We start from the raw sequence: 12,039 nt of genomic DNA, 5'->3' as shown, positions 1-12,039 counted from the left end.
AACAACCAACCAGATGACCACTGTCGTAGACTGTCAGGCAAACTACCAAGGATAGTTGAACCAAATTGGTTCAACGCGGCCCGGTATGTTCGGAGTCGGATCCAACCCTAAAATTGAACTTGGCACATTGATTCTGTTCAGTGTAATCAGAACGCATCTACCATACTGGATAAAAACGCAATTGCGTTTACCTACTTCCTATTATAAAAACTTTCTTTATATTTGATATTCTCACATACACATACTTAAAAGTTCATTTATATACCCATTACAATGAGCATTAGAACTTCAGTTGAAATATATTTGTTAAACGATAAACTTGCGCTGTAGAATTATTATCGAGCGAAACTCCAGCTAATTGCGGTCGTGTCTCCTAAAGTGTGGAGAGTGAAATACTTTCTCGTCGTGTTCGCGGAATAATTCCGAATTCTTTATTTCTCATTAAGTCCGCGAGTTTGAAGCGGACAAGAATCGTTCTCGAAGTTCACGAGTTGGCGTGGACAACTGTTGAAATGCTCTTGTTAAATGCGTGTTTAATAATAATGTTTGAAAACGTTTGTTTCGCGTATTAGAATATACTTATGCAGCTCACGCTGAATAGTAGCGTGGAAAAAACGTTTAGTCGATATTTATTCAGCTATTTTAGCACAAACAAAATGTAAAAATAAAGTTCGAAAAAATTAGTTGAACCATATTTATTTGTGGCAATATTTTTTATTATTATTCTCATTATTAACTTCATTAGTTTTTTTACTTGGAAATACAACGGGTAAATTTTAATTTATATCGGAAGGCAACATTCGTCACACGCCACCCTTTTTTAAACCATCTTTTTTGTTGGGTCCCTGATGAGATTCGAACTTGCGATCCGTTGCTTGGCTGCCATCGATGAATGCATGTGAGCTAATCTGTAATATGACGTGTGCTGTGTTAAAAGTGAATACGCTTCTAAACGTTCTGATCTAATAAATGTTGAACAGGCATTGTATAACTGCTGGAATATAAGCTTATAATCGTTGTTTGCAAGCAGCAACTGCAGCGTGCAAGAAGCTTATATTCCAGTAGTTATATGATGGCTGTTCAACAATTATTAGACCAGAACGTTTAGAAGCATATTCACTTTACACACTGCACACGTCATATTAAAGATTAGCTCACATGCATTCATCGATGGCAACCATGCAATGGATCGCAAGTTCGAATCTCAACAGAAGCCCAGCAAAAGATAGTTTTTGTTGCCTTTTAATACAAATTAAAAAATCACCCCTATCATTTCCACAAGTAAAAAACTAAAATAAAGCTAATAAAAATAATTTTAAAAAAAAATTCGAGCTCCATTTTTGCATTTTTTGTGCTAAAAGAGCTGAAATCATGTCGATTAAACCTTTTTTTACGCTACTATTCAGCGTGAGCTACATAAGTATGTTCTAATGCGCGAAACAAAGGTTTGTAAACACTATTATTCAAAATGTTAAACAAGCATTTAACAATTTAACAAGCATTTCAACAGTCGAACAACGGCTTAGCAAATGTTTCATTGATGTTTTATAGGTTGAACACATACAGAACAGTAGCCTAATAGATTTTTTGCAGTGCATCTATTCAACGCTGGTTTAACAAGTGTTGAATGAAATATTCTGATGTTGTTGTTTAAAACCTTCTTCGCCGTTTCTAGACAACTGTGTGCCGGAAAATTTAAAGCATTGAACAGAAATTTTCTATTTTCCATTTCGGTTGTTGTTCGACCGTTGTCTAATCAAAGTTATTCAATAATTGTAAAATACTGTTCAAATTTTCATAGAGTTCCTCAGTTTCCGAGAATAAAAAAAAAAAATTTCGGGGCATCACTGACGTTGATTGGAAAGTTCATAAGTTGCTAAATCTTTTAGTGGTTTGAAAAAATGTTTATACTGCAATAAATCAACTATACGACGCGTTCAGAAGGATGTTTTATAAAACCGGTGATCTAGCGTTCGCGTCTATAAGAGCTAAATTGCTCTTTAAAAAACTTCAAACGCATGTATGCAACATTTGAACAACACGTGCAGAATAATAGTTGCGGAGTTGCCGTTTGAAACATTCAAATAGCTTTTATTGGGCGAGAACGCCACTGATAAATGGAGACCTTTAAAGCGCTTCAACGCAGCACATATTTATTAGTACTGCTGGTAATCATTTGCAAACGTTTGAACAACTTCTGTTTAGCTAGAGTTCCACTGTTGAATAAGTACATGAACAAAGAATGCTGCAACTTTTGTTCAACAAATAGTTCAACGTGTTGTTTATTCAGCATCGATTGCTTCAAGGCTGCTTTTGTTCCACATTTGCTCTCATAACAGCTTCCAAATTGTTTCTTGGGATCCTTATAAACTGGTGGGATTGACGAGCCTTCTCTGGAATTCTGGGCGACATAAAGTTGACTGCTACCCAATTAGGTGGCTACAAACATATTTACAGTTGCTTAGCAGTATAACAACAAAATACAAAAAACAAAAAGACTTACGGGGAACTGCTCTATTACTCATCTCATTAAGCCGATATTCACGAAGAATGTACGGATTGAACACCAAATTTTCACGAAATCATTGAACAAATCAACAAAATACGCTTACATGCTCTCATGGAATCGTTTAGCATTGTATATTTAATAAACTTGCTAGATTTATCCTGAATTTTGTAAAACAAAACATTTTTCACAACGCTTCCATATCCATCTCAAAACTGGAATCACTGCTCAATTATTCATCTCATTATCACATTATCATGAATGATCGTAACCGCAGCCCTAGATATCCGCTGTAGTTGTTTACGTGCAAAATTGGTAACCTAGGTAACCACTGCAGTGCTGTCGATTTATGTCAATTATAGGTTCATTAAGCAGACAGTATGAGCAGTGAGGAAAGCGAAAAATAAGCGGACTGGAAATATGAATAATAATCGGAATAATTTAACATCTTCAGTAAGATTTTTTCGTATTAACAGGTACTGATTTGGCAACTTTTGATTTTCTTCAACGCAGTGAAAACAGATGAAAATACATTCAGGTGAAATTCGGGAATTGTAAAAACTCATCTCATATATTTCTGCTAATTCAAGCTTGTTTTTGGAAATTTGAGGTGAACATTTCTAAGATTGAAGTATTGTTAGTGTGGTAAGTGATTTTGATTATTATTTGATTAAAATAAAAAGTGGTCCGCTAGTAATGAAAATAGTAAGAGGGTGGTATCCAAGACACGACCGCATAGTTGACGAAGGACTACAATAGTTTTATATTTCCCTTTGAGACTCTGTTTGATTTAAGCTCGTTTTACTTTTGGCACGGTTAAATTTTGGTACACATGTGCCAAAAACGAGCGATTATGTCTAATCACATTTCTTAGTTTTCTTGATTATTTCAAACAATTTTAGCTCAACATCTTCCAAAAGAAGGGTATTTTGGTTCTTTATGTTCCCGAAGCGGATGACCGGAATCGGTAAAACGGTTCCTGGAATATGACCGGTACTAGTACGAAGCCTCTAATTACTCGGGTAGTAGTATCAAGTATCTAGGTCGTCAGCCTTAATTCATAAAGCGACACCTCAAACGACTTGGAACTAAAACTAGTTCATTGGTGGAAATATCTATGAAAAAAGTCATGAAAAAAGAACCGTTCATTTTTGGCATGGTTCAATCTTGACAACAGGAAAATTTTGCCGTGTCGTGTTTTGTAAAACCGAACTGGGTCTGTTTTTTGATTATTTATTTGCAGCACTCTATTCTAGAGGAAAAAATATTCTCTTTAACATTGATGAATGCCATTCATTCTAATAAAGTCAATTTTCTTCAATACGCGAAAAGGCAAGCTTCTATACAGACCTAAATTAAGTACGATTTAGTAGAAATTAAACAACATTCATTTGTCTTGTGAACGATGGCTCACTCTCCGATCACCAAGCGTCAAAAATGTCACATAATAAAATTTTCCCGCAGTTACAAGTTATGAAAAAAATAACGATAAAGAATAACAGTTTTTAAACAAAAATGTATATTCACAGGAAGTTTAAAATGTACATGAGAAAAACACAGTGTAGCGTTCAAAAATAAACAACGCATTTTATCTGTACAATGAACCTAATTTATATACCCTGCTATCTGCCTCTACCGACACGTACAGAATTTTGTTGTCCCCGGTGGCGCAGCGTATTTTGCAGCACTCGAATAATCATATTGAATTCTGATACTTGCTACTATACGAAACAAGAAGAAGAAGAAGACAATTCAAACGGCAATTCGATTGTGTTCCAGATCGCAAAACGATACCTACGCGTTAACCCAACACGCCTCAACTGTGCGTCGACAGCGGCAATGTAGTCTTCACTTGGCTTGGCTGCACACAAACGAATATCGAGTTCTACTGCACTGATAGATGACGAGTGGCCAGCGCTCTATTCATACATTGCTCGGTGCAGTACTGTTGCCTGTTTTCCTTCAAGACATCAGTTTTAGTAACATTCTAAAGCAGAACGTAAAACTGTCTGATAGTGGAGGTGATTATGAACTTTCCGAAAAAGCTTCACCTTCAAGACATCAAATTAGTCTAGGCTGATGGGAGCGAACATTAGTTGACCTATTGGGACGGGGAGATTCTGTCAAATTTATTTTGCCACTGCTATACAGGATATTACAGCAGGCAGTTGGTGTCTACTCATGAAGTCTGTGCCAGGCGTGCTCGCATGTGATTGGTACATTGTTCGTGATAATGATAACTGGAGAATCACAAAATTGTCCATCATTTTATCAATCCAATGACATATTGATTATTGTAATCCATCATGTGGTTTCATCAGTATCACCGTTTGAAATCTTTCATTCCAACGTTACACTTTGATTTTAGTTTCCGCAGAATGTATCTTGATATAGTGCGATTAGACGTAGTCATACGTCAAAAACTTGTTGGCTGCTAAACGAGTCCCGTTGTAGCCGTATAGAAAAAGGCGCGGCTTTTGTTTTCTGAGGTAGGTGATTGAATTAAATGAGTTTTCGAGTGCAGATGCCCGCCTATAATATCAAATTGAGAGCTTTTAAGTAAGTTTTTGAGGATTCTACACTATGAGAAATCCAAAGTGTACTAAGAAGAATCCATTCCATGGATTAGCAGATTGGTTTAGTTAGAAAATATCCGTTTTTTCTGTTTTTAATTGTGTTTTCATGTTGTATGAGATGAATATATGGGTAGAGATGAATACGGGAGCAGTTCCCCTATGAATCAAAACACCCTTTGTGCTATTGCACTGTTCAAAATAACTGCAGCTAAGAAATGAAGTAAGAAATGATGTTAACCCTGTTCTTAATTTTATCTATTCATAAAAGAAGAACAACAGATCATTGCGATTCATAGGTGCCTTAGCAGTTGTCACTGTTTGAAATCTTATTTTTTTCAATATGTATTTCAAGCATGAATCAGATCTTCAAGTTTTACATACAAAACTTTTTCGCTTTTGTTGACTAATAGCTAACTTTGTTTCAAAGTTAGGAGAAATTGCATTTTGAATAAAATCAGTCAAGTTATCAAGAGATCAAGAGAATTTTTCTGAGAAATCTCATTTATGTAATAAATTTCTTTTTACCACAGATTGTAATAAATTATTGTATTGAAATAAAAAAAAATTTGTTATCCATCAAGCATAAAACAACAATTCACAACACCGCCTCTGAAAAAAGCATTATCTTTGGAAACATACAATATACTTATTTGTCGAAAAATGCAATTTAGTTTTTCGAAAGCAAAAAGAACATACCTGACAATAGTTGTTTTTTTTTTTTTTTATTCCTTTTCTTAAAAAAGTATGCTTCACTTTATTTCTAAACATTATATATTTGTAGGTAAAATAAAATAGGAGTTTTTGACAACAAATTGCACTTTTATCAAAAAAGGGGTAGGCCCCACGGGGTGGTCCAATCGTTGGGATTTTTGCGTAGTGACCTTATATAAACATTTCCTCAAAGTTTGAGCCAAATCTGCTCAGTCGAAGTTTATATTTATTGTGTCCTCACTCATTTTTTGCTGAAACTAGTGTGTTTTGTTTGGACTACAGGTTTTTGGGAGCTCCAGTACGAGTATTTTTTCCTGATTTTTACACCCCACTCCCTCTTCCTCCTCGTAGCATTTGCACACAAAATCTCAACTCCCCCAGAAAAAAGCAGCATTAGAATCCTTCTTTCTCCCGTTCTAAGAAAACGGTACAAAAATACAAGTTGTACCATTTATAGAAAACATGTCTTTGAAAAAAACGTGTCAAATTCGATTTATTTATCACTCATACACTGCGCTCTGGAATAATGTCTTCTGCATTGTAGGATTTATTTTTCAGTGCAAACAGAAAAGTTGTTTATAACAGATTGTCAACGTAACGGTTCATGTAGGTGGATTGTTTGTAAGCGCTTTTATCTCCATGTAATTTGTAGAGCAACATGTCAAAAGGATCTATCTGCTTTGATCGATTTTTTGATCGATCGGTTTCTTTCAACCGCCACGGCTTATTAAACACGTTTCATGATATGTCCTTTACACCATTTGATAGCGGAGAATCTAATCTAGCTTTTTAAATAAAAACCACGTTGAGGATAGTTCCTTTAGCTGAACTATTAAACAAATGAAAAGTCAATCAAGAAAATCGATGAAAGTAGATAGACCCTTTTGACATGTTGCATTACATTTCTTCTTTTAAAGTGTGTTTTGCGAGAAAATAAATAGTGAAATTTACTAAAATTACTAGTGTTGGTGTTCCATTTATTTTTTTTAAATTTTTTCTGTTTGAGTTGTTTGTGTTGACCAGGGATGCCAGGTCATTTTTCCAAATGTCTTCACGTTGTAATAAAAAATGTCTTCACATGTCTTCCAACCCGAGACGGCTCGTTAGGAACGACCAAAAACTGAAAAAGTTACCGACCAATCGAAAACTGTCGAGCAAAAAAAAAGGTCACCACCTCTGCCAAAATGCGGGTCATCTCACATATTTTCGAATGTCTTCACATATTTTTGAATGTCTTCCATTTGTCTTCACAAACAAACATGTCTCCACCGCAGGGTAGATGTCTTCCAATCTGGCATCGCTGGTGTTGACATACTATATACTCAATCAATTGTTTTTTGACATGTAAGCGGCGCTGCATTTTTTTTGCTTTGATCATCGACGTGTAGAGGTAGATTCATACAGATTTGTTTTGTATGTATTTTCGGTTGAGAGTAGAGGGAAAATAAACTAATTTTTTACTAGAATGTTTGTAAATATACAGAGGATTTTTTGTTCATACGAATGTGTCACTTAACGAAAATTTTTAGAGGTTCGGGTTTAAGTTTCGGAGAACATTGGACTTTTTTCGCGTTGGTTTAATTTGACAATATTCGACTATCAGTTTATCATATGGTAAAACCCATTTGAATTGGCTGTCTGAATATTAATTTGTTACTAATAACAATTATGTCAAATCGGTGGATAATAATAAGCGTATAACCTTACTACCTATGTATACATTCACCCCTAACCTCAAAACAAAAAATAGTAAAATCGCTATATAAATAATCTAAATATTAAACTGATAAAACTACAATTTAAACTGAAAATCGGTAAATCACAACAGCCTCCGCTCTTATTAGCTCTCAAAATTCATACCTATAATATAATCAATCGACCCGCAACATCTAACAGATGTATCCCAGGGTCTCCCTTTCCTACTAAAATTTCCCATCCCATGTAACATTTATACGAGCACGTAGAGTTCTCTGCGGTTCTCTTAAGTAAATGTTAAACTAACATTCCTTTTCCGTTCCCCAACAGTTGCAAGGACGTGGCCAGGGCGGTAACAGTTCTCTGGAGACATCTGACCTTTGTTTAGTAACATTTAATTAGATCCCAAATTTCATGTTGCTGCTCAGAAACGAAGGTAATTTGTTCTCGTAAACAGCGTATTGTTGCTAGCACCAACTACGAAGTTGTGCAGCTGTTTATGCTATGCTATGCTATGCTATGCAAACAGAAAAGTTGTTTATAACACTCCGTACGATCCATGTCTGTAGGAAACACAAAAAATATTTACGAACTCACAAAAGAAATAAACATACCATCTTTGAAAACAGACGAGTTTCTAGTAACTTTTATTACTATAAGACACACGAAAACAACGATTTTTGTTTTCAAAAACGGATTGCGTATTTAGAAATGCAACCGATCTTTTTTTTTTGTACTAGAAGCAGGCTTGTCATTCTCCTCGATATGTGAGAAAAGCAGAGTGAATAATCCCCGCTAACTGCTTGCCCAGCATGAGCGCTGCGTGTAGCAATTTTTTCCACCACACTTCTGTGTTGTGTTTCTGCTGCTCCTGAAAAAAATGGGCTTTCAAAAATAATGCTACGTCGATTTTAATCCAACCCTTCCCACCTTGGCAAGATTTGTCACAAAACAATGATACCCCCTGTACACTGCAAAGTACACGCAAAACTTTTCCTTATTACTTTAGAAGCAATAGCGCAAAATTGCCTTTTGGGTAACAAACCTATTACTTAAAAGGCAATAAAATTCTTCCCCAGTCGAGTAACAACACATACTGTCATATATTTAGCACGTGTTACGGGAGAACGACTATCTAATAATGGTCGTTTCAACCACATGCAAACTTTTTTCTATCGCAAAATGCTCCCTTTCCATCTCAAGTAAAAAAAAAACCACACACCGTCGCATATGTTGCACATGTTAGGCCTCTGCCAGGCTGAATGCCAACGCGAGCGATCGGGCGAGATTCTTGCCGTCGGTAAATAAACAGCCGTAAGTAAAACTGTTCATTAACCTTCGGCAGATATCTCGCCACATCGCTCGTGTTGGCGTTCAGCCTGGCAGAGGCCTTTCAAGTTTCTTCTATCTCCAATTCATCCGGTGTGCGTGTATTAGTTCGCTCGTTGTATGCATACGGAGTAGCGAAAAAATATGACAAGAGCTGCCAAGCAGCATTTTCCCCGTCATAGAGTGAGCAAACGTTGATGATTTTAAAGACTTGAAATGCGCCTTAAAATGACATCACGATCTGTAAACTGCGTGAGAGAAAAACAAAAACATTCGCTTTCTTGCAAGCTATCTACAGCACATAATCGTTGGTTAATGGAAACTTATTTGGACCTGTTTGAAAATACAAAACTTGTGCCCATCCAGAACAATATTCGCAGCTTCGGCAACTCTGGTCAGACAGTATTACATATTTCCATTTCAAGTAAACACTGGGGGACGAAACGAAAGTGTTTCTAATTAGACAATTGAGGTTGACGGTATAGATTCTGATTATGAATGGATGAAAGGGACAAAAATAAACCAGATCTTTGCATCAATACAAATGTAGCGAGTGAAGTCTTGCTAACACATGCAGTGCGGTGCTTGGCTGTATGTTCTCCTGCAGAAACACATACAAGCGTGTGGCCGTCATAATTTTTGTTGCTTTTTAGTTGTTACTAATTGTGTATAATGCGCAGACATAAGACACAATTAGTAATAAAAAATTGCCCTAAAGTAATAAAATGTTCCCCGTTTGCGTTGGGTGTAATAAAAAATTGCCCTAAAGTAATAAAATGTTCCCCGTTTGCGTTGGGTGTATGTAAATAAGCAAGGAATAGCTGAACACCTACCGACCGTCACTGTAACACATCTGGTGCGCACGTCACTAAGTATTGTGGAAGCTCTGGATCCACCTAGCTCAGCTGTGCTCACTGCCGGCTCCTGTCGCATCGTAGCAGCTGCTTCCTACCCTCAAAGTCGCCCCGGCCCCAAGTCTAGTTCTGCAGACGTTTCTACCATCATCCTGGGGACATGGTACTGCGAGTAGCCAATCAAGTACTCTAGTACCAACAGTTTTATGAACACTCTGGTTTGCAGCGATCTTCCGCCACATCATCCAGTCGAAGGTATTTTGACCGAGCCGGAGCTGCTCGTCATGACCGGACTCAGCTGGTTTTTGTCCCTGAAGCAGCGAAGATGAACCAAAATACATATCGGGAACTAGTTCTACAGTACGTCGTCGAATCGTGGGGTTTTTATTCTGTTACTGTTTTCCAACAGGATTCGGAGCCGTCTCACAAAGCGAAAAAAATAACTCTGCATTGCGGAACATTTTCTAGGGTTGATTTTGAGGAGCTCGGAATGGCAGGCAAGTTCACAGGGCCTGGACCATATGGACTGCGCCGTCTGGAGTATTTAGAAGGCCGAAGTTTACTCTAAAGCATGAAGATGAGGAAACCTGTGTATAATAAACAGAAGGTCAAGTTCCAAATCGGAGTGTAGCACCAAGGCTCTGCTCTGCGTTGTGGAAGAAGCGGCATCTGGCGGCAACCTGTGATCAAATACCACCTGTGGGCCTCGTTCGATCGTCTGAACGTTTTAAGTTAAACTAAATGAATTTAAAATGAGATTTTCTTGCTTTGATGAATTTTGTTGTTTGTTTCAATGTAGCTCTTTAATTGCTAGACCCTGTATATTTGTTCGGAATCGTTTTGTCTACCTACCTAAATGGAGCCTATTACAGAAAACGAGGCGAGTGGCGAGTTACTAGCCTGAATTTTAGTATTACAGATGGCAAGTCGGCTGGATTTTGGACGAGTAACTCGTCTGCGAAACTGCTCGACTCATTCGTGACTCAACTGTCACAAGCCAAGTTTCACTCGTGTTCCCTAATATAACATTTTGCTCTTCTGTAACAGGGTTTGATATTTGCGTTAGGAAAATGTGTTGATCGTATAACAGATATTAGGTATACACTTTTCCTTAATTTTCACCTCGAAAAATGATAAAACGACAGGTACAATTATTTATTATATTAGAAAACTTTGTACAATTTCGTATCCAACAAAACATTGATTATTTCATTCCGTATAATTGTATGCACGCTTTCAGTATTTAAAATTTTCCACTCCTGAAGTGTTACATACTAATTTCTGGTTTTACAGAATGTACCCCAGCCTAGTGAAATATCAAAACAAATTAATTATCTTATATGTGAATCAGCGCAGAAGACAAACCAGGGCTGTTATGAAAGTATTGGTTGCAAATTGCAACTGTAATCCCTTTATAAATTAATACCGAAATAATATTTTCACATTATGCCTCTTTTACATTTTCGAGCGCCATTACTTTCGGCAGTCCAGTATGAACAAGCTTACTTCACTTACTTCGTATTGCAGTGAAACGCAATCGCGATGTAACGTATCACTTTACGTCAATCATCATTCATTAGCATTCAGCAGTTCGTGATTTTGCAATAACTTCCTCAATCAGAGTTTTTATCAAACATTTCTCCTTAACGAGTCGTTGCTCCATTTTGTACGTCAATCAAGTGTTGCCAGTGTTGTTCCAAAAATCACCATCTTTCACTTTGGTGATTTAGTGGACTGTATTCATCATGAAAAAAATCACACCAATGATCCGCGTCTTTCGTTCCAGTTCAGCTAGGATTCGTTAGGCAATCTGCTGCATTGGCAACACCAATAGAAACACCAAGCGAGCATGAACGAGCAATATTCGTTTGTTTGCTTACAAAAAAGTCCGTTTCATATCGCACCAGAGCCTTTTTACGCGAATGATTGAAGCAGATCAACGAAATTGAACGCCCGGCAATCATTGATTTCATTTTCCGTTCTCTTTCTCTCTTTTTCTTGTTTTTTTTTTCTTCGCAGATATGGCCGCTGGGTGACGCGCCGAGTTGCTATCGGGACGATCGTCGTCATTTGGCTACTGGCGGCGCTCGTATCGTTTGTGCCAATCTCGCTGGACCTACACCGGGACAAACGGGACGAAACGGACACCTCGCTCATCATCAACGGTGTCAAGTACGAAACGTGCGCCCTGGACCTGACGCCGACCTACGCCGTCGTTTCTAGTTGTATAAGTTTCTACGTTCCGTGTATAGTGATGATTGGAATCTATTGCAGGTAGGGGGAAATTTAATTTTATCCCACTTTTTTTTTTTGTTGAACAGACCAACTTATTCATTTATCTCTTTGACCGAGACCAATTTATTTCGCA

General features: G+C 37.2%; 1 protein-coding gene across 4 annotated transcripts in view; it reads left to right on the top strand.

Moving 5' to 3' along the window:
* LOC129717958 (dopamine receptor 1) overlaps positions 1–12,039 on the top strand; it is a 396,922-nt gene that overhangs the window by 341,130 nt on the left and 43,753 nt on the right. For all 4 annotated transcript variants that reach the window (XM_055668263.1, XM_055668262.1, XM_055668265.1 and 1 more), the window contains one exon: positions 11,691–11,945. In XM_055668263.1, coding sequence (XP_055524238.1) covers positions 11,691–11,945 — 255 coding nt within the window. The remainder of the gene's footprint in view (positions 1–11,690; positions 11,946–12,039) is intronic.

Source organism: Wyeomyia smithii, chromosome 1 (assembly GCF_029784165.1).
Source record: "Wyeomyia smithii strain HCP4-BCI-WySm-NY-G18 chromosome 1, ASM2978416v1, whole genome shotgun sequence".
Lineage (NCBI taxonomy): Eukaryota > Metazoa > Arthropoda > Insecta > Diptera > Culicidae > Wyeomyia > Wyeomyia smithii.
The sequence above is the reverse complement of the archived record's forward strand: the minus strand, read 5'-3'. Positions and strand labels throughout refer to the sequence as shown.